We start from the raw sequence: 27,447 nt of genomic DNA, 5'->3' as shown, positions 1-27,447 counted from the left end.
AGTAGCTAGGATTATAGGTGTGAACCACCAGTATCCAGTTATTTAGCTGTTTTTTTAAGTAAACAAACAAAAACTACATAAAAGGAAAAAAACAAATAGCAAAGGAAAGTGAAAAAACATTATCTTCCTCATACCATCTTTGAATTTGATTTCTTTTTTTCTGAATACAACTGGGTATTCTTCCAGAGTACTTTTTTTTTTTAATAAGGCATCAGTCTCTGTCTCTTTGATACACATTGCATACATATGCACACATCCCTATTTAAAAAAAAAGAAGTTGTAGCTTTAGACTTCTTTTTTTTTGCCAGTCTTGGCGCTTTGACTCTGGGCTTGGATGCTGTACCTGAGTTTCTTTTTACTCAAAGCAAGCACTCTACCACAGTACCACTTCTGTCTTTTTTGAGTAGTTTATTGGAGATAAGAGACTCACAGAGTTTCCTGACCCGTCTGGCTTAGAACCATGATCCTCAGATCTCAGCCTCCTGAAATTGCTAGGATTACAGGCATGAGCCATCAGCACCCAGCTTGTGTTCTTATGTTAATATAATTTTAGAAATTGTATTCATACACATATGTCTGAATAAGATTCTTTTTAATGTTAGGATAGTAAAAGATTTCAGTATCTATTTAGCTCCTTACATGCTTGATTCTTTCCTATCTTTGGTGTGTTTTAGACTAGATCATCTAAATTTCTGGAAGATCACTGTACTTGTAAACTCCCAAAGCACTGATTAGTAGCTCGAATCACTGTTTAGTGGACCATTTTCACAGGTCAAAAACCACCTGAATTTTCAAAAGTCTAAGAATAAAGGTGATGTAGGTAGGCCGGACTTCTTAGGTATTTGTTAAGAACCATAATATTCTAAAGAATATAGTGAATCAAGTATGACATATCATCTTAAGAAATTTGTTAAGTTCATCACTGCTTATGGTAGAGGCATCTGAACTCTAGTATAAAGTTATTAGACTTCTTCACTCTTTCTGTAGCTTTAGGTTTAAGACTGAGGATGTTTAAGCCTTTTGCTGTGATAATTGTCATCTGGTGGTTTTAATCTTCTCTTTACCTCCCTCCCTCTGGTGGTTGTGTCTTGAAAATACAGATTTATATACTTAAGTGTATTATAGGACCTAAGTCCACTGTTTATAGTTCTACTCTGTTTGTAATTGTTTCAAAAGAAGGAGGATCCGTAGTAGTCATATTTATAGATAGCTTAGATGGGTGTATATATATATATATGTATATATATATACATATATATATATACTTGGATACCTTTTAAAAAGTATATTTTTAAGTAGTTGTACAGAGGTTATAATGTCATAAATTAGGTTTTAAGCACAATAAATCTTGATCACTGTCACATCTCCACTGTTCTCTGCCATTACCCTTCCTCCCCATTCCTACCTATAAGTTACATAATTCAGTTTTTATATAATGTTCATACAGTATCATGACTGCATTTTCTCACCCTCACTCCATTTGTGCTTCTCTCCACCTCCCCAATTAATAAAAGTATCCTTTGATAACTGAGTGGCTTTCTGTTTTTAGGTAAATATCATGATTTAGAATGCCAACTAATTCAGGAGTTTACAAGTGCTCAAAGAAGAGGTGAAATCTCCAGAATGAGGGAAGTAGCTGCAGTTTTACTTCATTTTAAGGTAAATGTTACAAATTTTAAATGGAAGACTCTCTTCAAGGTTGTAGAAATTTTTAAGTTTTATATATTTCTGATTTTTCCCTCTGATAGAACACAGTAATAATTTTAATTTTATGTACATTTTATATATCTAAGTGATATTAAATATTAGGTATTTACCAAGTTAGGATTTTAATATTTATATATTTAATGTTTGCATTGAGGAATTTTGATATAGTTTAACAAAATTGTCAGTCTCTTACCCCTTAATGTTTTTTTCTCAGACATGTCAAAATAGGTCAAGTAAGTCAAAAGCAAGAAAACTTGACTATAAATATCCAGTAGAATATTGGAACACAAGAGTAAATGAATGTGACTAATAGAAGTAATCCAGGAGCTCTCAAAGAAACGTTGTATTATGGAACTGTCTCCTTAGAATTTGAATTGGAGAGCAATCTGCTGTGGTAGTATATTCTACAAAGATGATGCTTAAATAGTTCTTCCATTCTGGTGCCAGTGACTCTCACTGGTAGTCTTAGCTGCTCAGGAAGCTGAGATCTAAAGATAATGGTTCAAAGCTACTCCAGGCAGAAAAGCCTCTGAAATTCCATCTTCCTGATAATCAGTAAAATTCTGGATTGGAGATGTGAATCAAGTGGTAGAATTCTAGCCTAGCAAAGCTAGCTCAAGGCATTGAGTTCATATCCTGATACTGAAAAATAAATACTTCTTCCTTCAGTCTGTTTCTTCATATTTATACCAGATTAGGAAAATGGAGGCTGTTTGTTGGACTTTTAATTTTGTTAATGTGAATGAATATTGACAATGATTTTTGAGATAGTGATGTATTTCATATTGAGTTTTTTTTTTTTTTTTTTTTGCCTTTGGCTAGTGCTGGGGCTTGAACTGAGGGCCTGGATGCTGTCCTTAAGCCTCTCTGTGCTCAAGACTAGTGCTCTACCACTTGAGCCATGGTACCACTTTCCTGCCAGGGCTGGCTTTGAACCATGATCCTCAGATTTCAGCCTCCTGAGTAGCTAGGATTACAGGCAAGAGCCACCACCACCTGGCAAGCTTATTTGTTTTTAATGTATGACTTACTGGTAACCAAAGATCTAACTTTATTGAGCTTAATGTATAGCTCTGTTTTAGACACATTTTATTGAACTAGATTCACTTATAAAGAGTAAATTTTCAGGTTGGAGGCATGGCTTAGCAGTAAGTATGTCCAGCAGTCCACAGGTCCAGAGTCCAGAGGTCAAACACAGTGCTGCTAAGAAAAAAAAAAAGATAAATTTCCAGACTGCCAATTAAACACAGTTCTGTTATGAAAAGGAAAGGAAATATGCCCATCCTTTTCTCATGTGTGTGTGTGTGTGTGTGTTAAAAGTGTTTACTAGATGATTGATCCTAAAACAAAATTCACCACAGAGAACACACAAGTCATACTTCAGCTTTCTTCTTGCAACAAGGATATAAAGAAGTCAGTGAATTTCATCAAATAAAGAAGAAGACAACCGTGTGAACTTACTGGTTCTCTTATTAATTTCAATGACTACTGGCAATTCACTAGAATAACACATAGTTTTATTACATATAACACTTTAACTGAGGTTACTATTTGCAAGAACAATAAAAATGTGTTTTGTTTTCTTTGTAGGGCTATTCCCATTGTGTTGATGTTTATATAAAGCAATGCCAGGAGGTAACTTAACAATCTACTTTATTGAATTTTATTTTATGGTAATTTCTATTTGGAAACCATTATAAAATTTATGTGTCTACTATGTGTATTTACTCTGCTGTTTAGGGTGCTTATTTGAGGAATGATATATTTGAAGATGCTGCAATACTCTGTCAACGTGTGAATAAGCAAGTTGGCGATATCTTTAGTAATCCAGAAACAGTACTTGCTAAACTTATTCAGAATGTATTTGAAATCAAACTACAGGTAATTTAAAAAAGTTTTTAAATTTAATTTAAAACAAATTAAATCACTTTTATGGCAGTTTTGTGATGTCTTGGTCTATTTGTTCCTTTTTTTTTAGATTTAGTTTAGTTATATAATGACCTTGGAACTCAGGGCCCTGTGTTGTTCCTGAGCTTCTTTTGCTCAAGGCTGGCACTATTATTTGAGCCACATCTCTACTTCTGGCTTTTAAAGTTTGTCACCAATGGTGACTACTTTTCTTATCACCTTGATAAGAATCTCTGGGACTTTCCTGCCTTGGGCTAGCTTCAAATTGTGATCCCTTAGATCTCAGCCTCTTGAGTAGCTGAATTATATATAGGTGTGAGCCATCAGTGACTAGCAATATCATGGTTTTTAAAGCTGGTTTGTTTTTCACTAAGGAGAGATGTTAATCACTCAGTGTTATTAGAGCATATGCTTGAAATTTGACTATGGGAAAGTAGCTTTAGATATTCTCTTTTATTTTGGTTCTCATTTTGACCCCAAACTGACAACTTGGAAAATTGAACAAGAAATACAAACATCGCTGGGCATCGGTGGCTCATACCTGTAACCCTCCCTACTCAGGTTGAGATCCAAAGATTGCAGTTCAAAGCCAGCCCAGGAAAGAAAGGCTATAGAACTCTTATCTTCAATTAACTACCCAAAGCTGGCTCAAAGTGGTAGAGTGGCTCAAAGCATTGTGGCTTTAAGTGTTACTAGCCTTGAGCACAAAACTTGTCAAGGACAGTGCCCAAATGTTGAGTCCAAGTCCTAGTACCAGCACTCAAAAAACCCCAAACAAAACAGAAAAACCACAAATGTGAACTGTATAATTTTCTGATACGGTATTACCTGGAAAAGGGAAAACAATAATTTTGCCTTTACCCTTCACTTGGGTAGTACTATGTGTTCAGACAGCATTTCCTAAACTCTTACTACCATTAGGTTAAACAACCTTCAATGTTTGTTTTTCAAACACAACTCAAGATTTTGATAACTTTTGAAAGTGTTCTTATGTTATAATTCTTAGGAAATGAGAGGATGTAATAAATTGTACGTCCCATATTTATGGACCAAGGAATACTGTTTTAGATTAATATGTATAGAATATCCTAAAACGGTGTGGTAATATTAAAGGAAAAATATGTATTAAGTATGTATAATATGTATGTTAAACATATATTGAGAACTTAATGCAGTTTAGTATTTACCTAATTAATAGGATGTTCTTTCATTTTTAGAGTTTTGTAAAAGATCAGTTAGAAGAATGTAGGAAATCGGATGCAGAGCAGTATCTGAAAAATCTCTATGAGTTATACACAAGGTATATTTTTAATTATAAGAATAATATCAATTTCCTTTTTTAAAATAAATGGAAAAGTAGGAGCTACTTTAAATTAACAGCATTTTACATAAACATGCCTTTTAACATTTAAATGCTTGGTTTCGAATTGTGCAAGAGTAGCATTCTTAGTATATTACCTTTAGGATTTGAGTATTTTCATTAATCGTAATATACAAAGAAACAAAGATCCATGTTTAATCTGATTCAAGGATTTTTATTCATGATTTTAATTGTGAGCTAGTTTCCTTTTTTGTGTTGTTAGTATAATTAGATTTAGATTTAACTAGAAAGAAGTAACATATTCTTAACAAATGTTAAGTCCTATGTGAGTTTGTCTCTTTCTTTTGTAAATGACAGAATTACCCTCAGAGATATTATCTCAGAAGCTTCATATGGAGCACTTTTTATTTGACATTTTCAAACTCTGTCACTTATCTTTCAATCTCTGCATTTGGGGAGAAGATTCATTTTGGTAACAGCAGCAACATTGTCTTCAACAGTGGGAATTAAATAAGAGGAGAGTCCATATGGAGAAAGACAAACAGGGTGAATAGTGAGAATAGACCTCTCAATACTATTTAGGATTCTTTGTAATGAATGGTTAGAAAGTATTTGAGACCATTCTGCCACTGTCTCCCATTTCTAGACTGGATCATTGTCTCATAAATTCTTTGAAGTCACCCATAGGAGTTGGACAGTTCTTAAAACCATAGTATTGCTTGTAATATTCCATTCTACGTTGTATATAACTCTATAGGGCTGATTTCTAAATCTTAAGTACTTTCTGCCAAGGTTTAAAAATAGTAGTTTAATATGTCAGTAAAGTCACACTATAAAAAATATATATTCCTTAGTATTATTACTGTACCTAAAATGATACATTGATTTTTTTCCCCCCTTTTCCATGAAAAGAACCACCAATCTTTCCAGCAAGTTGATGGAGTTTAACTTAGGTACTGATAAACAGACTTTCTTGTCTAAGCTTATCAAATCCATTTTCATTTCCTATTTGGAGAACTATATTGAGGTGGAGACTGGTTATTTGAAAAGCAGAAGTGCTATGATCCTACAGCGCTATTATGATTCAAAAAACCATCAGAAGAGATCCATTGGCACAGGAGGGTGAGTTTTATTAAATATTGTGGTTAAAACTAAGTGCATGAAACAAATTGTGAATTTGGGCAAAGTTATCAGATTGACTGGATAAACTGATTATCAAAAATATAAGACTGTCATTAAGATTTTTTTTGAAGAATTCTTTTAACCAATGTTGTTTATATTATTGACCAGCTCCTGCTATTGAGCTACATATTGAAATGACCTAACAACATAATTAAAATATAAAATGGATATTTATTAATTTAAAAAAGTAATATAAGACATAGTGCTGTTAATATAAAGAATTTATTTCTTTTTCTTTTCAGACAGAAAATTCTTTTGGTTTGTTGACTATGAATCTGTTTTTGTTATTGCTGTAGATACGGCAAAAAGAGTAAACAGTTGACAATTTAGCATTGATGGCATCTCAGTTCTAGGTCTTCACTACCTGGGATTCAGATGATTCTAGTGGGTAGTATGATTTCTGTGGTGTCATATGATTTTGAGTGCAGAATTCACTATGTAGCCAAATAATTTTGTTTCACAGTTTTGGGTATTAAATGATTATCAGAGAGAGATTATAATTAGCAATAAGAGAAAATCTGAAAGACAGGAAGAAAACAGAAACTAAAAAATTAAAGTCATAAATCTTTAAAAATAAGGCATTCTCAGTAGTTTGAAAGTGTATATTCTAGGAGCAAAAAAATGTTTACCTACAGATGCCCTACATATGGTCAGGCAGTGACAGCTTATACCTGTAATCCTAGTTATTCAGGAGGCTGAAATCTGAGGATCGTGATTTGAAGTGGTAAAAATGTTTATGAGAGTCTTATCTCCAATTAGCTATCAGAAAAGCCAGAAATAGAGCTGTGGCTCAAATGGTAGAGTGCTAGCTTTGAACAAAAAGCTCACGGACAGCTCCAAGGCCCTGAGTTCAAGCCCCAGGACTGGGGAACTCCCCCCCCCCACCCCCGTCAGATACCCCACAAAATAATGCTTCAACACTCTAACACTTAGAAAAAGTGAGTTACATTTAATGTATTTGGTTAATACAGTGAAGAGATATGTAATATAGTCAAGTGATTAAATATATCATAAAGTATATTTTAAAAATTTGAAGGTGTGTGTGTGTGTGTGTGTGTGTGTGTGTGTGTGTGTGTGTGTGTGAACTTAGGGCCTGGGTGCTGTCTCTGAGCTTTTTTGCTCAAGGCTAGCACTATACCCCTTGAGCCACAGCTCCACTTCCAGATTTTTGGTAACTAGAGATAAATCTTAAGGGCTTTCCTACCTGGGCTGGCTTAGAACTGAAATCCTTAGATCTCAGCTTCCTGAGTAGCTAGGATTACAAGTATGAGTCACTGGCTCCTGCTTGAAGTTTTATTTTTAAATACAACTATTTAGTTATCTGTACTGCAAATTATTAAAATAAGTCACTTCCTGAAGAAAACAAATCATTCTTTACTGAGTTAAAAATCTAAAACTTTAAGGACCTCAGAGATTATAACTTTAAATTTCCTTTTTCAGATGAAAATCTCCACAAAATTATATTGGTTTGATTTAGGGCTCTTGGTTATTGGTTCATTTTTCTGTGTTGTACACTAAATAATTGAAACTGAAATTTGTGTATATGTAATAAGGTCTTCTTTTTTTTACTTGGTTACACGATATACTAGTATTCAAGATTTGAAAGAGAGAATTAGACAACGCACCAATTTACCACTGGGGCCAAGTATTGATACACATGGAGAAACTTTCTTATCTCAAGAAGTGGTCGTTAATCTTTTACAAGAAACCAAACAAGCCTTTGAAAGATGTCATAGGGTAAGAAAGATTGTACGTTTATTTTATTTACAGATTGTTGTGTACTTTAATTTTTACCTTGTTTATAAAGGTATAAATATAGTTTCTGGTACAGAACAATTTTTTTGCAACCTAAAATGTGTGTATTTTGCCAGGTGCTAGTGGCTCATGCCTGTAATCCTTGTTACTCAGGAGGCTGAGCTATGAGGATTGCGGTTCAAAGGCAGCCCAGGCAGAAATGTCCATAAGATTCGTAATAAATAAACAATAAACCACCAGAAAACCAGAAATGGCACTGTGCAATAAAGTGGTAGAGCGCTAGCCTTGAGCAAAACCAGCTCAAGGACAGGCTCTGACCTGAGTTCAAGCCCCATGACCAACAACAACAATAAGAGTTGTTGTTTTTTGTTGTTGTTGTTGTTTAACAGTAGTAGGAATTTAGCTGAAAGCCTAATGCTTGCTTGGCAAGCCCTGTACTGTATGAGCCATTTTCCTCCTACTCCTCCCTTCATTTTTTTCCCCCTTCGTCATTGGGGCTTGAACTCTGGGCCTAGGCACTGTCCCTGAGCTTCTTTTACTCAAAGCTAGTAGTAGTACTCTACTACTTTAGTCACAGCACCACTTCTGGCTTTTTCTGTTTATGTGATACTGAGGAGTCAAACCCATGGCTTCATGCATGCTAGTAGCCAAGTATTCCACCACTAAGCCACATTCACAGCCTTTATTAGATTCACATAATAGTGAGATCATTCAGTATTTTTTTTTCTGTGCCTGGTGTATTTCACTTAACATAATGTGTTTCATTGTTCCCGTATTGTTACAAATAACAGATTTCATGGCTTCAGCCATACTGAATTATATTCCATCATGTATAGATTATATGGAATATGTACCTTATTTTCTTTATGCATCTATTTATGGACACTTAGGTTGACTATTTTTGAGCTCTTGTAAATAGTATTGCAATAAATGTAAAATTGCAGATGCCTCTTCAGCATGCTAATTTTCTTTGTTTACATACCTAGTAGTAGATTTGCTGGATCATATGGTAATTCCATTTTTAGTATTTTGGAAGTACTTCTGTGCTGTTTTCCATCATGTCTACTAGCTTACTTTCCTACCCAGTGGTGTTCAAGGGTTCCATTTTTTCCTTACACTCACCAGTACTTGTTTTGTCTTTTGATACTAATCATTCTAGTTGAAATGAAGTGATCAGTGTGATTGGGCTGGCATTTCTTTAGTGATTAGTCATGTTCATAACTTTTTAATATACCTCTTGGCTACTTGTTTGCTTTTAAGAAATGCCTAGTTAGCTTCTTGTTTAAATTTTCTTTCTCTTTTTTTTGGGGGGGGGTGGCGGGGGATGGGGGCAGTGTTGTAGGGCTTGAATTTAGGGCCTGGGTATTGTCCCTGAGCTTTTTTAAGCTCAAAGCCAGCGCTCTGGCTCTTTAAGCCAGAGCGCCACTTCTGGTTTTCTGGTGGTTTATTGGAGATAAATGTCTCATGGACTTTTCTTCCCTAGCTGGCTTTGAACTGTGATCCTCAGATCTCAGCCTCCAAAGTTGCTACAATTATAGATGTGAGCCACCAGCACTTGTCTAAAAAGTATTTGCTGTTGTTCTTGTGTTGTTTGAGTTATATAGGTATTCTGTATGTTAACTAATCGGGTACATAATTTGAAAATTTGTAATTATCTGATAGGTCATTTACAAATATTTTCCTCTCACTTTATATGTTGCTCTTATTCTTGTTTTCTTTATTGCATAGAAGCTTTTTAGTTTGATACTATTCCGTATGTCTATTTTTAGTGTTGTTTCGTGCGCTTTTAGATTCTAATTCAGAACACATTCGCCTATTCCATTATTATGAAATGTTTCTCCCTTTTGTTCTTTTTCTAGTATTTTTATACTCTTAGGTTTTATACTTAAGCCTCTAATGCATTTTGAGATGATATATATATATGACGGCAGATAGTGATCTAGTTGCCTCTGAGTATCCACATATTTAACACTTTTGAACAGGCTGTTCTTTTCAGTGTTTGTTCTTAACATTTTTTTTGTTGAATTTCTGTTGCTTATAGATGTATGAGTTTACTTCTAGTCTCTGTATACTGCTGTATTGCTTCTGCTTTGTGTCAGCACTTAGCTATTTTATTTTTGTCCTAAGACTTGAATTCAGGGCCTGGTACAGTCCTTGAGCTAGTGCTCTACCACTTAAACCACAACTCCACTTCTTGCTTTTTGGTGGTTAAGTAAGAGTTTGCGTTTTCTACCTGGGCTAGCTTGGAGTCCCAGTCCTCAAATCTCAGCCACCTGAGTAGTTAGTTGGGAATACAAGGTTGTGCCACTGGTGCCTGCCATACCTAGTTACTTTGTTTACCAAAGCTTTGTGTTATATTTTGAAGTCAAATTGTAGAACAGTGTATCTGGCTTTGTTCATTTTTCCTCAGGATTGCTTTGTATTTTAGGGACTTTCTGTGTTTCCACATGAAGTTTAGATTTTTTTTTTTAGATCTGTGAGAAATATTGATATTTTAATATAGATGGCATAGAATTTGTAGGTTAGTTTGGATAGTAAAGACACTTTTGACAATATTGATTCTTTTATTCCTAAAACACTGGATGTCTTCCTATTTTTGTGTGTCCCCTTTAGTTTCACTATTTTATAGTTTTCATTTACCTGCCTGGGCTGGCTTTTAACTGTGATCCTCAGATATCAGCCTCCTGAGAACCTAGGATTTACAGATGTGAGTCACTGGCACCTGGCAGTGTTGGTTCTTTTTTAGACAATTTACTACTGGGAATACAGAATTGCTTCTGTTTTGTTTTTTTTTTTTAAATTGATTTAATATCTTAAAATTTTGTGTATTGGAATTAGTCTTTTTGCAAGAGTCTTAAGGGTTTACTAAGGTAAACTTATACCATCTACATACCGATAATTTGTCTTTTAAAAAAAATGTCCTTTATTTCATCTTGATTGCTTTGACTAGAAGCCCATTGTTAAATTTCTGTGTATTTGTATAATTTCCAAAGATTATCTTGTTGCTGTTACTTTTATTGCATTATGGTTGAAAAGATACTGTATATGATTTTAGTTTTAAAAAATTTGTTCATATATTTTTGTGATATGTGCTATAACATGTAGTAGAAAAAATTCCATGTGCTGTTATGTCTTCATCATGGCCTAAAACCCTGAGTATGTGTGTGGTGTATGCGGGTATGTGTGTGTGTGTGCATGTGCCCATCCTAGGGCTTCCGTCAGTATCTGAGCTCTGTCTCTGAGCTTTTTAGCTCAGGATTACACTGTACCACTTGGGCTGCACAGCTCCACTTCCACCTTTTTTTTAGGGGTGTTTAATTGGAGAAAAAAGTCTCATAAACTTTCCTGCTTGGGCTGGCTTTGAACTGCAGTTCTCAGACCTTAGCATCCTGAGTAGCGACAATTACAGGTATGAGCTACCTGGTGTCCTAGTGTCTTTTCTTTTTTCTTTGTGGTAGTCGTGGTACAATACTTATTTTCTTTCTTAATTTTAATTTATTTTTATTGTAAAGGTGATGAATGGGGTGGTGGTGTTACATTTACATAAGTTAATGAATACCTTTTTTTTACTTTTTATGAGTTCTTTTTTTTTAAGGTATTTTCTTTTTTTAAAATTTATTGTCAAAGTGATGTACAGAGAGGTTACAGTTTCATACGTAAGGTCTTGGGTACATTTTTTGTACTGCTTGTTACCTCCTCTCTCATTCCCCCCTCCACCTCCCCCTTTTCCTCTCCCCCCATGAGTGGTTCAGTAGTTTTGCACCAAATGGTTTTGCAAGTATTGCTTTTGAAGTCGTTTGTCTTTTTATCTTTGTCTCTCAATTTTGATATTCCCTTTCCCTTCCCTAGTTCTAATGCCAGTATATACAGTATCCAGTGTACTCAGATAAGATACAGTGATAGTGCAGGTACAACCACAGGAAGGGGATACAAGAGAACCATCAACAATAGAAGCTACGGTTTCACATGGCATGTTGAAAGTAATTACAACAGTGATATAACAGTCGTTTCCATAACATGGAGTTCATTTCACTTAGCATCATCTTATGTGTTCATAAGGGCATAGCTGTTAGGCTCTTGTGATCCTCTGCTGTGACTAGCCTAAACCTGTGCTAATTATTCCCTATGAGGGAGACCATAGAGTCCATGTTTCTTTGGGTCTGGCTCATTTCACTTAGTATAATTTTTTCCAAGTCCTTCCATTTCCTTACAAATAGGGCAATCTCATTCTTTCTGATAGAGGCATAGAATTCCATTGTGTATATGTACCACATTTTCCTGATCCATTCGTCTATTGAGGGGCATCTGGGTTGGTTCCATATTTTAGCTATGACAAATTATGCTATGATGAACATTGTTGTGCTGGTGGCTTTAGTGTGTTCTTGTTTGTGGTCTTTTGGGTAGATGCCCAAAAGTGGGGCTACTGGGTCATAGGGGAGTTCTATGTTTAGCCTCCTGAGGAATCTTGATACCGTTTTGCAGAGTGGGCTGAACCAGTTTACATTCCCACCAACAATGAAGTAGGGTTCCCTTTTGGCCACATCCCCTCCAACATTTATTATTTTTAGGTTTCTTGATAAAGGACATTGTTACTGGGTTGAGGTAGGATCTCAGTGTTGTTTTGATTTGCATTTCTTTTATGGCCAGTGATGTAGAGCATTTTTTCATATGTCTCTTGGCCATTCTCATTTCCTCATTAGAGAAGTCTCTTTTTAAGTCTTTAGCCCACTTGTTGAGTGGCCTGTTGGTTCTTTGCAGTTTTGTTTTGTTGCAATGTTTTTTTTTTTTAGTTCTGCATATATTTTAGATATGAGGCCTTTGTCTGTTGTATGGCTGGTAAAGATCTTTTCCCAATCTATGGGCTTTCTGTTTATCTTGCAAGCTATGTCCTTTGCCCTGCAGAAGCTCTGCAGTTGGATGCAGTCCCATTTGTCCAACCTTTCTTTGATTTGTAGCATTTCTAGGTCTTTGTTAAGGAAGTTACGTCCTGTGCCAAGGAGCCCAAGTGTTTCTTCTTCTCCTTCTTTTAGTGTTTTCAGGGTATCTGTTCTTATTTCGAGGTCTTTGATGCATTTGGAATTGATTTTGGTGCAGGGTGATATAAAAGGTTCTAGTTTTAGTTTGTTGCAGGTGTTGAACTATTTTTGCCAGCACCATTTGATAAAGAGGCTATCTTTCTTCCATCCTATTTTTTTAGCTCCTTTATCAAAGATTAAGTAGGCATAGTTCTGTGGGCTCATTTCTGGGTCTTTAATTCTGTTCCATTGGTCTTCAGGCCTGTTCTGATGCCAGTACCAAGCTGTTTTTATTACTATAGCTTTATAATACAGCTTGAAGTTTGGTATTGTAATTCCTCCAGCACTGTTCTTTCTGCTTAGGATTGTTTTGGCTATTCGTGGTCTTTTATTGTTCCATATGGTTTGCTCCCTCTATTTCAATAAAAAATGGTGTTGGGATATTAATGGGTATTGCATTGAATTTGTAGATAGCCTTTGGAAACATTGCCATTTTGACTATATTAATTCTCCCAATTCAGGAGCATGGGAGGTTTTTCCATTCCTTAGTTCTGCCTTCATTTCATTTTTCATCATAGAGGTCTTCCCCTTCTTTGGTTAAGGTTATTCCTAGGTATTTTATGTTTCTTGAGGCTATTGCAAAAGAAGTTGCTTTCCTGATTTCGTCCATGGTCTTCGGGTTATTAGCATATGGAAAGGCCGTTGATTTTTGAGGGTTTATTTTATATCCTGCTACTTTGCCAAAGTTTTGGATCAGCTCTAGTAGCTTGGGAGTAGAGTCTGTGGGGTTCTTTAGGTATAGGATTATGTCATCTGGGAAGACAGAAAGTTTAACTTCATCTTTTCCTATTTGGATCCCCTTTATGTTTTCTTCTTGCCTAATTGCTCTGGCTAGGAATTCTTGTACTATGTTGAAGAGGAGGGGAGAGAGCGGACATCCCAGTCTTGCTCCTGATTTTAAAGGGAATGGCTTTAGTTTTTCACTGTTTAGAATTACGCTGGCTGTTGGTTTGTCATAGACCACCTTTATTATATTCAAGAGTGTTTCCTGGAATCCCAGTTTTTCCAGGGCTTTTATCATAAATGCTGGATTTTATCAAATGCCTTTTCCACATCTAGAGATATAACCATATGACCTTGCTCCGGTTGGTGTGGTGGATTACATTAATTGACTTGCGTATATTAAACCAACTTTGCATCCCTGGGATGAATCCAGTTTGATCATGGTGTATGATTTTTTTGATCACCTGTTGAAGTCGATTGGCCAGAATTTTGTTGAGAATTTTTGCATCAATGTTCATCAGGGAAATTGGTCTATAGCTCTCTTTCCGTGATGAGTCTCTGCCTGGTTTGGGGATGAGGGTTTTACTGGCTTCATAGAACGTATTTGGTAGTGAACTTTCTCTTTCCATTTCATTGAAAAGTTTGAGAAATATTGATGTGAGTTCTGTTTTGAAGGCCTCGTAGAATTCTGCTGGAATCTGTCTTGACCTGGGCTTTCCTTGGATGGGAGATCTCTTATTGCTGTTTCTATTTCAGTGCTGGATATGGGTCTGTTTAGAAGGTTTAAATCTTCATGGTTGAATTTGGGGATATCAGTTTTTGCTAGGAAATTGTCCATTTCTTCCAGTTTCTCGAATTTGTTGGCATAAAGGTTTGCAAAATAGTCCCTTATTGTGTTCTGAATTTTTGATGTTTCTGTGGTGATGTTACCTGTTTCATCTCTGATCTTGTTTATTTGGGTGTGTTGCCTTTGTTTTTTGGTCAGGTTTGCTAGGGGTCTGTCTATCTTGTTAATTTTTTCAAGGAACCAACTCTTTGTTGATTCTTTCGATGTTTTTTTTTTTGTCTCATTGTTGTTTAGTTCTAATTTGATTTTAATTATTTGCTTCCGTCTATTGACTTGGGGTTTGGCTTGTTGTTTGTTCTCTTTTGAGGAGCTTAAGGAGCATCCTTGAGTTGCTGTTTCTCCAGTTTGTTGGTGTAGGCACTCAGAGATATAAATTTTCCTCTGAGTACTGCCTTTGCTGTGTCCCAAGGGAGCTGGTACTTTGTGTATTCATCTTAGATTAATTCCATAAACATTTGAATTTCTGTTTTAATTTCTTCAATGACCCACTGATGGTTCAGCAGTGTCTTGTTTAGTCTCCATGAAATGTAGGATTTTTTTGTGGTGGCTGTTTGAGTTGAGCTCTAATTTTATTCCATTGTGGTCTGAGAGAAGGCAGGGAATGATTTCGATACTTCTGAATTTGTACAGATTTTCTTTGTGCCCTAAGATGTGATCTGTTTTGGAGAATGTTCCATGTGCTGCCAAAAAGAATGTGCATTCTGGTGTTGCTGGATGGAATATTCTGTAGATGTCGGTTAAGTCTAGTTGGTCTATGCAGTTGTTTAGTTCTGTGGATTCCTTGTTCAGTTTTTGTCCAGAGGTGACAGTGGAGTGTTAAAGTCTCCAACTATCAATGTGTTTGGGTCTATGAGTGTTTTTAGAGTCAGTAGTGTTTGTTTGATGAAGTTGGGTGCTCCTGTATTTGGTGTGTAGATATTTAGGATGGTTATATCCTCCTTTAGGAGAGATCTCTTTATTATTATGTAATAACCTTTTTTGTCTCTTCTTACCGTTTTTAATTTGAAGTGAATTTCATCTGATACTGGGATTGCAACTCCAGCCTGCTTATGGGGCCATTAGCTTGGTAGATTTTATTCCAGCCTTTCACTTTTAGAAGATGTTTGCTTTTGCTGGATAGATGTGTCTCTTGGAGGCAGCAGAAAGATGGATCTTGATTTTTGATCCAACTTATGAGCCTGTGTCATTTGATTGGAGAATTAAGTCCATTTATGTTGAGAGTTAGGATTGAGAGATGATTGTTTGTTCCTTTCATTATAGCTATCTTGTTAAGAGCTGTGTCTTCCCAATTCTTGATCTATTATTCTAGTTTTCTATTTAGGGTTCATTTCTCTATCTGTATTGTGATCTTGATTATTTTTCCTGTATAGTACATTTTTGAGGATTTTCTGTAAAGCTGGCTTGGTGGAGATATATTGTTTCAGTTTTTCCTTACTGTGGAAGACTTTTATTTGACCTTCAGCTATGAATGAAAGTTTAGCTGGGTATAGTATTCTTGGTTGATAGTTATTTTCATTTAGGGTTTGTCATACCTCATTCCAGGCTCTCCTTGCTTTCATGGTCTCTGCTGAGATGTCTGGGACAATTCTGATTGGTTTTCCTTTATATGTGATTATTTTCTTCTCCCTAACAGCTTCAAGTATTCTTTCCTTGGACTCTATTGATCCTGTTTTGATCACAGTGTGTCGTTGGATGTCCTATTCTGGTCTGGTCGGTTTGGAGTTCTAAATGCTTCTTGTATCTGTATAAGCCAATGCCGGAGCCAGCTGGCAGTGAAAAGGGAATCCTGAATGAGGGGGGAGAGGATTAAAGAAAAGGAAAACTACAAGACAAGAGAAAAAAGACAAGAGGCGAAGATGGACTATGGGAGGTCTGCATCTTAAGTTTGTAACTCAAGACTGCAGCCACGTTTATTCTTAACTTCCAGCTTATATGCAGTTTAGGAACCGGGAAATAGCATAGGGTTGCTAAAATTCAAGAACACAAAGAGGCTTTGATGTTCAACATCTGATGGCAGTAAAGACAGGATGAGGTTGATTAACATAGGAATGTACTCCAGCAGTCATAGCAAAGCAATTCCAGATAGGGGCTGAGTTACTAGTGAACAAATGTCCTTGCATTTAGCATATCCTTGTAATAAATAACACAGCCAGAGGTCAGATTGAAATTAGCTGCAGTTTCGGCTCCCAACAGGCCTTTCCTTCTGGATATTTGGGAATTCCTCAGCTAATATTCTGTTAAATAGGTTGCCTATTCCATTAACTTCTTTCTCTAGGCTTTCCTTGATACGTATTATCCTTAAATTGGGCTTTATCTTTCTTCATAGATTCTAGGGAATCTTCAGCTCCTTAGATTCGATCCTCTGCTTCATCTAGTCTGGACTGTCAGCTAGCTACTTGATTTCGAGTCTCTTTTTTCCTTCTGACTGGTCTTTCTTGATGGTTTTCATGTCTTTGCTATGATTTTCTCTTAGGTCTTGCATGGACTTCTTTACTTCATTAATTTGGTTCTGAGTGCTGTCTCTCAAATCTTTTAGCTGGGTAGCTATCTTTTCATTGGACTCTTGAAGTTCATTTATCTTTCTTTTTGTGGAGGCCATGAAATTCTCTATTAATTTTTGGTTCACCTCCTCACGCTCTAGAATAGTTGACTGAAGAGAATCAAACTTTTCATTTAACATTTTTATCAGTAAACTGCAAAGCATCTTGAGGGTTCTTGTCTAAGTCTTTGACTGCTCTGCTTCCTGCTTGTTTTGAATGGAAGATGATACTCCATTGTTTGCCATCTTTCTTGTGCATCTTCTGCCCATTTGGATTGTGAATGCCAGTCTACAAGCACCTGTGAGCACTGTTTAAGACCCAAAGCAGACCTTACCAAGCACTGTTGTATAAATCTTAGAAGTTCACAATCATATACATATACCTTCCCTTTCTTTTTTGTATATAAAATCAGATTTGGTGTCCCTAAAGAATACAATTTCAGCCTAACAACCAACCCTGAGCCATGTATTCAGTAGTTACTTATTTACCGTTATAACCCTATGAGCAATTTTTGTTCTTATATTAAGTTCTCTTTGGACTGGTGGGATTTCTCTATGAACCCCTTTGGTTCACTCGAATTGAACAGGGATACCCTCTACCCAATAACCAGGGGTCAGTGAAGTCTGGAGGTCCTGGAAGTAAATCAGGAGTGTAAGTTAGGGGTAGTGAAGAGAATAAAATAAAATGTATGGGGGGGTGATGATTTTGGTTTCGTTTCAGTGAAGTGGAAATGTGGAGAAGAGTAGAATCGGTAGAAAGAACGATGTTAAAATGATAGACAATGGAGAGTCAGCAGAAAAGAGTAAAGGTGTTAGTCATAGGAAAGTAATTTTAAAGAAAAAGAATGTAAAGAGAGAGACAAAAAATACTGGAAAACAAGCACACAAAACAAAAAAAATTACCAAAAAACCCCACCAATGGAACAAACAAATAAAAACAGAAAACAACAAATGACATTTCTCAAATGAAAAAGAGAAAATAAAAAAGTTTGAAAAATGTTTTTTAAAAAATGGAGTCTTCCTTGTTTGAGTGAGTTCTTTCCAGTCTCTGGTTTCCTTGCGATGGTCTCCAGTCTATTTTCCTCCTGCTAGGCTGGTTTGATTTGCCTTCAGCTTGGAGGGGGTGGATCTGCTCTGACCTTCCTCCCCTGTTAATTAAATCCTGGGGCTCTGTGGTTCGCACAGCTTGCAGGTAGGACTTGGGTGTCCTCTGTAGATGGGGGATGCTGAACGGTCTCGGGAACCGTGGTTCCTCTCGTCTGCTGTGGGGCCGCTGCCTTTAATGCCTGGCTCTGAATAGGCTGCAGACTCAGCCGGGTGGGGTGCCTCTGGCCTGGTTTACCTGGGTAAGAGTTGCTTGCCCTGGGGAGGTTCCTCCCTCCTGGGTGAGGTGACCTTCTCCTGGGCGGAGCTGGCTATGGAATTCAGCTCCATTTCCGGGTGTGAATTGGGCTTCCTCTGTGTTGGGACCGTTTATCTTTCTCGGGAACTGTTTACTCTCCCCTCTGATTGTTCTATGCAGCGAGTAGCTGCTTGGCACTTTGATTTGAATTTAGAAGTTCCTGCTGCTGGCAAGTATCGGCACCCGCTGAGTTGGCGTGGTGGGGCAGGGCACCTCTGGCTGAGTTTACCTGAGTTTGTGAGCCATGGGCAGGGGCCGTTCTCCTGGGTGGAGCTGGCTCTCACAGGTTGGTCCCTCTTGCCCTTTTCAAAGATGTCCCCTTTGTCCTTGCTTTCCCCTGGCCTGCTTTAGTTCCAGTCTGGTGTGACCCTATGCCAGTGTCAAAGATGGCGCTTTGCTCTGGCAGTGGGGGGAAGGGCTAGCTTCCAGAAGCTGCTCTGGGCACGAGTGAGAATGTCTTTTGTGGGGTACTCACGCTTTCTCTGTAATTTTGGCCGTCTGTGCTCAGCCTGTGATCTGTGTCTGTCTGCTGCCATCTGGAGGATTTCTTCCTGGTCACTGCTGTGTGCTTTAGGTGCGCGGAATGCCAGGTGCTGTGCTGGTGCCGGCACTGGCGTGGTGGTGGGACGCCGCCCGGGGCTCAAATCTGTGTTTTCAGGCCAGCAAAGTCAATTTTTCCTTTCTGGCCACAATGCCTATACTGTTATAACTTACATGGGCTGTCTTTCTAGGAGTAAAAGTTTCTCTGGAGTGGTAAAACTGCAGTGTCGGAGGGAGCTTAGCTAGGGCTCTGAGGCTGCTCCTTCGCCAGAAGTCCTCAATGAGTACTTTTTTTTTTTTTTTTCTTTGCCAGTCCTGGGACTTGGGCTCAGGGCCTGAGCACGGTCCCTAGCTTCTTTTTGCTCAAGGCTAGCACTCTACCATTTGAGCCACAGCGCCACTTCTGGCTTTTTCTGTATATGTGGTGCTGAGGAATTGAACCCAGGGCTTCATGCATGCTAGACAGTCACTGTACTACTAGGCCACATTCCCAGCCCCAGTACATTTCTTTTTGAACAGTTACCTCCCTCGTTTTCTCCCACTTTTCTCTCCCTGCTCACCCTCCCCCCAAGTTATGAAGCTCATTTCCAGTATAGTGTCTAGTGAGTATCATTGTTGTATTAGTGCATCCTTTGTCCTGCTCTTTCTGTGAGGGATCAGAGAAATTTATACACAAGGCAGAGGGTACAGAAAGCCAAAAGACAGACAGAGACAGAGAAAGAGACAGACAGAGACAGAGAGAGAGAACTGCAAACAGAACATAAGAACCTCTTGTCTTTTAATTGGAGAACTTAATCCACTTATATTTAAGGTAATTATTCAAAGATAAGGACTAATTGCTGCCATTTTGTTGAGTATTTTTCTGCTTTCTAATTTTTTTTTCTTATACTCTTCCTTTGTGGTTATGGTTTTTCTCTGGTTTTGATTTCTTGTTTATTACTTTTGGTATGTTTCTAGATTTATAAAACATCTTTCAGTTATAATAACAAGCTTTTAATTTTCTTATGGTACTGGGCATTTGAATTAAGGGCCTTGTGCTTATTAAGCTTGCACAATATTACCGACCTGTGCCTCATGCTTGTCTTTTAGGATAAGATCTCACTTCCCACTCAGCACGTTGCTGAGCTATAATCTGCCTACTTTTAGGCTTCCCATCATCACTGAGTCTACAACCATGCACTGTTACCCAACTTCCCTCCATGGAAATGGAGTATTGTGGAATTTTGGCTTGGGCTGATACACCATGATCCTCCCAATCTCAGCTTTCCATGCACATTGGGATGACAGGTGTGTGCCAGTGCACCCAGCTATTAGTTGAGGAGTCTCACAAACTTTTCTTCATAGGTTGACCTGGCCTCAAACAGAAGTTCTCCTATTCCCAGTCTTCCAAGTAGCTAGGTTTTCAAGCATGAGCCTTGCAGTTAACACAGTCATTAACTGATAACAATTTAACTTTAGTTGACTAGACAGAAACACACACACACACACACACACACACACACACACACACACACATTCTTCTATACACTGGCCTAGAGTCAGAGACTGTTGGGGTCTTTCTATATTGTGTCTCCCCTTACAAGGAGCAGCACTGAGTCCCAAGGCAAAGTTCCTTATTTTCCTCGTTCTACCCTTTACCTGATAAGAGTCTTTTTCTTCATGTGGCTCTTGAGGTTGGGAAAAGGATGGTGAAAACAGTCCCTAGGTCGCCCAAACTGATGATAAGCTCAGTTACACCTGAGACTCATAGCCATTGGGGCCCGGATGTTCACTGAACACCCACATTGCGGCTGGAAGTGCTTGAGATGGCACACAGATCTTTCTTGGAAATATTGCAGATTTTTTCCTTTCCCTGAGACGTGTCTTGAAGCTTCCTCTACGGGCACTTTCTTGGGAGAGGCAGTGGCAGCAGAGCTCTGCCTGACACTGGATTTTATATCACAAGTCTTAATCTAAGTACTTTTTTCTTTTGGGGGGTTGAGGGGGTTTGAATTCAGGACCTGGGTGCTGTCCCTGAGCTCTTTTGCTCAAGGTTAGTGCTTGACCACTTTGAGCCACAGCTCAAAGCAGTTAGTTGGAGGTAAAAGTCTCATGGACTTTCCTGCCCAGCTGGTTTTGAACCACAATCCCCAGATCTCAGCCTCCTGTGTAGATAGGATTATAGACATGAGCCATCAGTGCCTGACTTTAATCTCAGTACTTTAAAGTATGTATTTAGTCGCTGTAAAAGTCCAGCAATGTTATTCTTGTTTTATAGAGGAAGAAATTGAGTTCTTTCTTAACAGGTAGAACTAAAAATTGAAGCCAGCCCAAGTTAGGAAAGTCCATGAAACTTTCACCTCCAAACCACCCAAAAGTCGAAAGTGAAGCTGTCGCTCAAATGGTAGAACACTAGCCTTGTGAAAAACAGTTCAATGACAGCACCCAAGGCCCTGAGTTTAAGTCCTAGGACTGGTGTGTGCATGCATGCACGCACGCGCGCGCGCACACACACACACACACACAGAGTCACTTATTTGTGGTCTGTTTCTGTTTCCATTTATCTTTATACCAATATCATGCTGTCGTAATTTTAACTTTATAGTAGATCTTGAATCAGGTAATATAAATCCTCTCATAAATCTTAAAACTGAGTTTCTGGGAAAAAGGTGAGTATCAATTGGGTTGACATTGAATCTATAGTTTTATATGGTGTTACAATAAAAAAGCATTTAAAAATTATAGTTTTACTTAGTATATAGAAATACAGGTGATTTTGTTTATTGCAAGTACCCCATAACCCAATTAACCTTTTAATTTTAATAACATTTTAAATAGATTCCAGCAGGTTTTTTACATAGACTATTGTGTTGTCGCCCAAAAGAGAATTTCCTTGAATTCCTTTCTAGTATAGCTAACTTTAATTTTGTTCCTCTGCCTAATTCCCCTGCCCAGACTTCCATATGATATTGAATAAATGTGGAGAAAACAAAAATACTTTCTATTATTCCTGATGTTTAGAGTAAAGCGAGCAGTCTTTTGCCATGAAGTATGCTAACTACAGCTTTTTCACAAATATTCTTCCACATTGAGGGAATTCTTTTTACTCTAGTTTATTCAACTGTCTATAAAGCTGGATATTGTCAGATACTTTCAATTGAAGTGATCTATTAGTTGTTTTTTTTAAAAAAAAATGTTATTCTTGCATTCTCTGATAAATCCAAGTTCATCAATTGGCCTTTATCCAGTTGTCTTACATATATATTGTTGGGTTCATTTTGGAAAAAGAATTGAAGCACTTTACATTGATTGGTGTTCTGGAAGAATAATGGCCTATCTTCCTATAATGTTTTTGTTTTATTTGGGTATCATTATAATGTTGTTCTCAGAGAATGTGTTGGGAATATTTCTATACCCTCTTCAATTTTCCTGAAAAGTTTGTGTTAAGTGGGTATTTTTTATGTTTCAACCATTTTGATACTGGTATAATTCACTAGTAAAGTCATTTGAACCTGTAGATCCTCCTCCCTCTCTTCTATTTATTTGTTTTAGTGTGTACGTTGAGTTTATGCTTGCTATTTATGTGCTCTACCACTTGAGCCATACCTCAGCCTCTACAGTTTTCTTTATAAGAATTTTTTAACCCCAGATTCAACTTGTTTATTATACACAGGGCTATTCATGTAATTTATTTTAAGTTAGCTTCGGTAGTTTATGCCTTTTAAAGACACATTTTATGTAGGATGTTGCATTTATTTGAGTAAAATTGTTCATGATATCCTCTTACTATCATTTTAGTATTTGTAAAAGCGGTACTTACGTCATCACTCTCTTGTTATCAGCTTATTTTTCTTATGAATCTTGCTAAAAATGTATTAGTTTAATTTTCTCCAAGAGTCATTAGTTGTCGCTGTTTTTCTGTTTCATATTTCTTAGGTTTCTTCTCTTTTATTTCATGTTGGGTGTCATTTGCCTTTTCTTTTTCTACTTATTTGAGGTAGAACCTGAGATTATTAATTGGAGATGTTCTTTACCAATGTATTTAGTAATAAATTTCACTCTTGAAGTACTACTTTAGCTACATCAAAGAAATTTTGGTACATTGTGGGGTTTTTTTGTGTATTTTTTTTCTTTATTGTCAAAAGTGTGATACAGAGGGGTTACAGATTACATTGTGTTTTTATTCAGTTGAAAATACTTCCAAATTTCTCTTTGCTTTCTTTTTATCCTAACCTGATTTAGAAGTATGTTATTGTCAAGTATTTTGATTTCGGTTTGTATTTTGATTTCATTCCATTGTGGTTAGAGGATGTACTTCAATGTGCTGTGAATCTTTTAAAAACTTACTGAATGTTTTATAGCCTGAATTTGGTCCATCTTAGTAAATAGTTTCATGCTCTTGAGAATAATATATGTTCTGTCTGTTGTTGTATTAAGTATTCTCTAAATTTCAGGTCTCATTGATTGTGCTATTGAACTCTTCTGTATCAGTTTTCTGTTTGCCTTAACTATGCTCAGATTTTTAAGAGAGTAAGAAGCTAAATTTAGTCTTTATGGTTTAGAATGAAGGTAAGGGCACTTGTTGAGAATCAGTTGAAGAGGGAACCTTGGATAGAGTGACTAGTGAGGAATATTTTGAGTAGTTATGAAGTCCACAACAAAATCAGTATTTATAATCAGTGATAATTGTAAGGTTATGAGTTGCTTGTAAACTTCCAGCTTCGTACATAGGGATTATATTATACTTCATATGTAAGGATTATATCGTTACTTTAAAGTTGAGCATTCCTAATTTTAAAATCCAGAAACTTTCATGTTCAAAAATCTAAAGCCTTTCAATCACTAACACGATTCCACAGTAGAAAATCATACTTGGTTTTGGCAGTCAAAATGCAGGCACACTGAGAAAATTTTGTGAGACCATTTTTAGGCTGTATATATTAAATAAATGTGAAAAATAAGTGAATTTTATATTTGGATTTGAGTTTCATTTCCAAGATATTTCATTATATATATGCAAATACTCCAAAAGTGAAAAAAAAATAAAAAATTCAAACATCTATTTCTAAGCATTTTAGATAAGGGATCCTTAGCCCTCTAATAAGCATTACCCTGAGAAATTGCATGAATGGAGACTACAAATAGGTTTGACAAAGGCAGAAATCAATTTATAAGAATATAGAAAACAGTTATAAGAACTCAAAAGTAATTTTCTGACTTTTTAGGAGGGTGTTAATTACTCTTCATAACTGCTATTATTTTTCTAAATAATTTAGCAGCAGCATTAAAATGAAATTGCAAGCTTACTATGTGTCAAAGCTTGTATTACACTTTTAAAAACATTTTTAACCTTAAAACTGGAAAGTAAGTACTGTTAAGTATTGCTAGACCATCTTGCAAATGAGATAAAGAACTTTCTGAGGCAACTATCTTAAGAGGTTTGCTGATCCAAGAAATGGTGAACCAAAGATTTGAACCTAGGGTGTTTTTTTTGTAGTGTATTTGTTGACTTTCTATTTGGATTTTGCAGTAAAACAATCCTTTCTGTTCTGAGTTTTATTAGAATTTTCTTTCTTTAGTGAATGGCTCTCAAACCCCTTTGGTCATGGACTCAATGGAAAATGCATTTTACATGGTAGCAAAGTATACATGTTATATGTGTGTGGTGTTGTGTATATGCTTCTTCAAAATGTAGTTGATTCCACTAATGGATTAGAATCTTAAGTTTAAAAATGTTATTCTAAGAACAGTTTTAGGGGCTGGGGATATGGGCTAGTGGCAAGAGTGCTTGCCTCCTATACATGAGGCCCTGGGTTCGATTCCCGAGCACCACATATATAGAAAATGGCCAGAAGTGGCATTGTGGTTCAAGTGGCAGAGTGTTAGCCTTGAGCAAAAAGAAGCCAGGGACAGTGCTCAGGCCCTGAGTCCAAGGCCCAGGACTGGCCAAAAAGAAAGAGTTTTAAATCAGTATGATGCATTATATTATGATTGTGTAGGGATAGGGAGAGTTGGAAGCTAATTTTCATACCTGAAATACCATGTTTTATATAAAATTGAGTACTTTTTTCCTAAATTGGCAATAGTTGGCTTTGTTTAAAAAGTACATACACTGCTGGGAATATGGCCTAGTGGCAAGAGTGCTTGCCTCATATACATGAAGCCCTGGGTTCAATTCCCCAGCACCACATATATAGAAAATGGCCAGGGCTGGGGATATAGCCTAGTGGCAAGAGTGCCTGCCTCGGATACACGAGGCCCTAGGTTCGATTCCCCAGCACCACATATACAGAAAACGGCCAGAAGTGGCGCTGTGGCTCAAGTGGCAGAGTGCTAGCCTTGAGTGGGAAGAAGCCAGGGACAGTGCTCAGGCCCTGAGTTCAAGGCCCAGGACTGGCCAAAAAAAAAAAAAGAAAGAAAGAAAGAAAATGGCCAGAAGTGGCGCTGTGGCTTGGGTGGCAGAGTGCTAGCCTTGAGCAAAAAGAAGCCAGGGACAGTGCTCAGGCCCTGAGTCCAAGGTCCAGGACTGGTGCAAAAAAAAAAAAACAAAAAAAACAAACATACACTAGGTACAGAACTCCAGGGAAAAAGGTGCAGCAGTGGAGCTCACTGGACACTGATAAAAATGAACTACACAACTTGTGGGTGGAGATGGGGGGGGAGGGACTGGGAGAGTGTGAGGGGACGGAAGACACTGCAGGAAAGGAAATGTACTCATTACCTGACTCTGTAACTGTAATCCCTCTGTACATCACCTCTATAATAATAATGAAGTAAATTAATTAATACAAAAAGACATTGGAGGGATGATAATGAATTAGTTAATTAAAAAGACATTGGAGGAGTGATATTGTTTATATTTTTGTTTTTAAAGCTTTCGGATCCTTCTGATTTACCAAGGAATGCCTTTAGAATTTTTACTATTCTTGTGGAATTTTTGTGTATTGAGCATATTGATTATGCTTTGGAAACAGGACTTGCTGGTAAGTATATTTGTGCCACACTTTCTGTTAAAGTTCTTTGATTCTGCTTAGTTAAACTTTATGTATAATTTTTGTATGTAATTATGTCTGTGTTGAGTTAAATTTAGTAGAATGAGTTTTGAGCTTTTATTATACCAGGATTTGCCAGGTGCAGAAAGCTATACAAATAAATACACGGTTCTATAATACTGTTTACATGTAGAAAGTAGTATGCAATATAAGTTACTACTGTGTATGACAGAATATTATCACAATACTATCAGTTATAAAATGTCAAGGGACATAAGTGAAGGGAAGTAAATGATGTAACTTTAGAAAGGAAAATACTCAAAAATAAGTCTGAAAAGGAATAGACCTATTTTAGAATTTTTATTCTGGTTTTGATCTTCTTGGTCCACTTTTCATTATTAGTAATGTAACAATGACTTCTTCCCTGAGTTCTAATCTCATTAAACTAGTTGTCTACTTGATCTTGCCACTTGTTCAATGCTTTTCTCAAATTTAACACATCAAAAGTGAGTTCATTTTTGCGAGTTTGAATTCCCCCATGCAAATACCATACTTGAGTTAATACATTTGTGCATACTTGCTTACAACCTGTAAGTTTTTATTTGTACACTTAAAATTTAGTTCTAGCTTCCACATATGAGAGAATAGTATGTGTCCTTTTTCCCTGGGCCTGACTTAAAGGTTACTTTTTTTTTTTTTTTTTTTACTTTTTTTTTGCCAGTCCTGGGGCTTGGACTCAGAACCTGTACATTGTCCCTGGCTTCTTTTTTATGTATTCATTCTTCTCTTGGGCTGCATTTCTCTTCATTGCCCCAATTCAACTTTCATCCTTTTTCTTTACTTAGGCTCTTTGTGCTTGGCATTTCCCCATTGCACAAAACCTTTTATCTCGGCTCATCTAAAGCTGGCTTTGCAGTCTTCTGATTTCAAGGCATCACACCTTCTTATTGAGGCTTTGCTATCACCTTAGCTGATGCTGTATACTTGCAATTAAGTTAGTAGTTGTTGCATCATTAAATTAATTTTTATAACACAATGAAATTTTGTTAGTATCAGCCTTTACTCACCAGAATTCATTCACCATATGTTATTATTGCTTGCCTACTCTTGGACCCATGCAGTTTACTTTTTTATAGAAAAGACAGATAAATGATTCGGAAGTAAAGTGAAAAATGAAACTGAGTAGTGGATAGAGAACAGTAATGAGGAGGTTTCTGCAGGATTCACAGGCAAAGAGCTTTTTTGTGTGTTTTTTGTTTTGAAGAATGGTTAGAGAAGGCCTCTGCAAAAACATAAGAGAGAGCTGATTGAAATGCTGTCATAAACTATTGAGAGTAAGTATTCTAGATAGAAACAACATGTAAGCTCTTTAGATAGGAATCTTAATATGTTTTATGCAGTGCTATACTCTAGGCATAGATGCCTAGAGTATCTTTATTGGCTGTATAAAACATTCTGTAAAGGTTCTAACAGTGAA

General features: G+C 36.8%; 1 protein-coding gene across 1 annotated transcript in view; it reads left to right on the top strand.

Moving 5' to 3' along the window:
• Exoc5 (exocyst complex component 5) overlaps positions 1 to 27,447 on the top strand; it is a 62,702-nt gene that overhangs the window by 22,671 nt on the left and 12,584 nt on the right. Inside the window, exons 7-13 of the mRNA XM_048361741.1 lie at positions 1,550 to 1,659; positions 3,298 to 3,342; positions 3,448 to 3,588; positions 4,833 to 4,915; positions 5,849 to 6,058; positions 7,708 to 7,855; positions 25,853 to 25,961. Of these exons, the coding sequence (XP_048217698.1) occupies positions 1,550 to 1,659; positions 3,298 to 3,342; positions 3,448 to 3,588; positions 4,833 to 4,915; positions 5,849 to 6,058; positions 7,708 to 7,855; positions 25,853 to 25,961 (846 nt within the window). The remainder of the gene's footprint in view (positions 1 to 1,549; positions 1,660 to 3,297; positions 3,343 to 3,447; positions 3,589 to 4,832; positions 4,916 to 5,848; positions 6,059 to 7,707; positions 7,856 to 25,852; positions 25,962 to 27,447) is intronic.

This window comes from Perognathus longimembris, chromosome 14 (genome assembly GCF_023159225.1).
Source record: "Perognathus longimembris pacificus isolate PPM17 chromosome 14, ASM2315922v1, whole genome shotgun sequence".
In the NCBI taxonomy this organism is placed as follows: Eukaryota; Metazoa; Chordata; class Mammalia; order Rodentia; family Heteromyidae; genus Perognathus; species Perognathus longimembris.
Note: the sequence above shows the minus strand (reverse complement) of the source record. Positions and strands in the feature narration are given on the sequence as shown.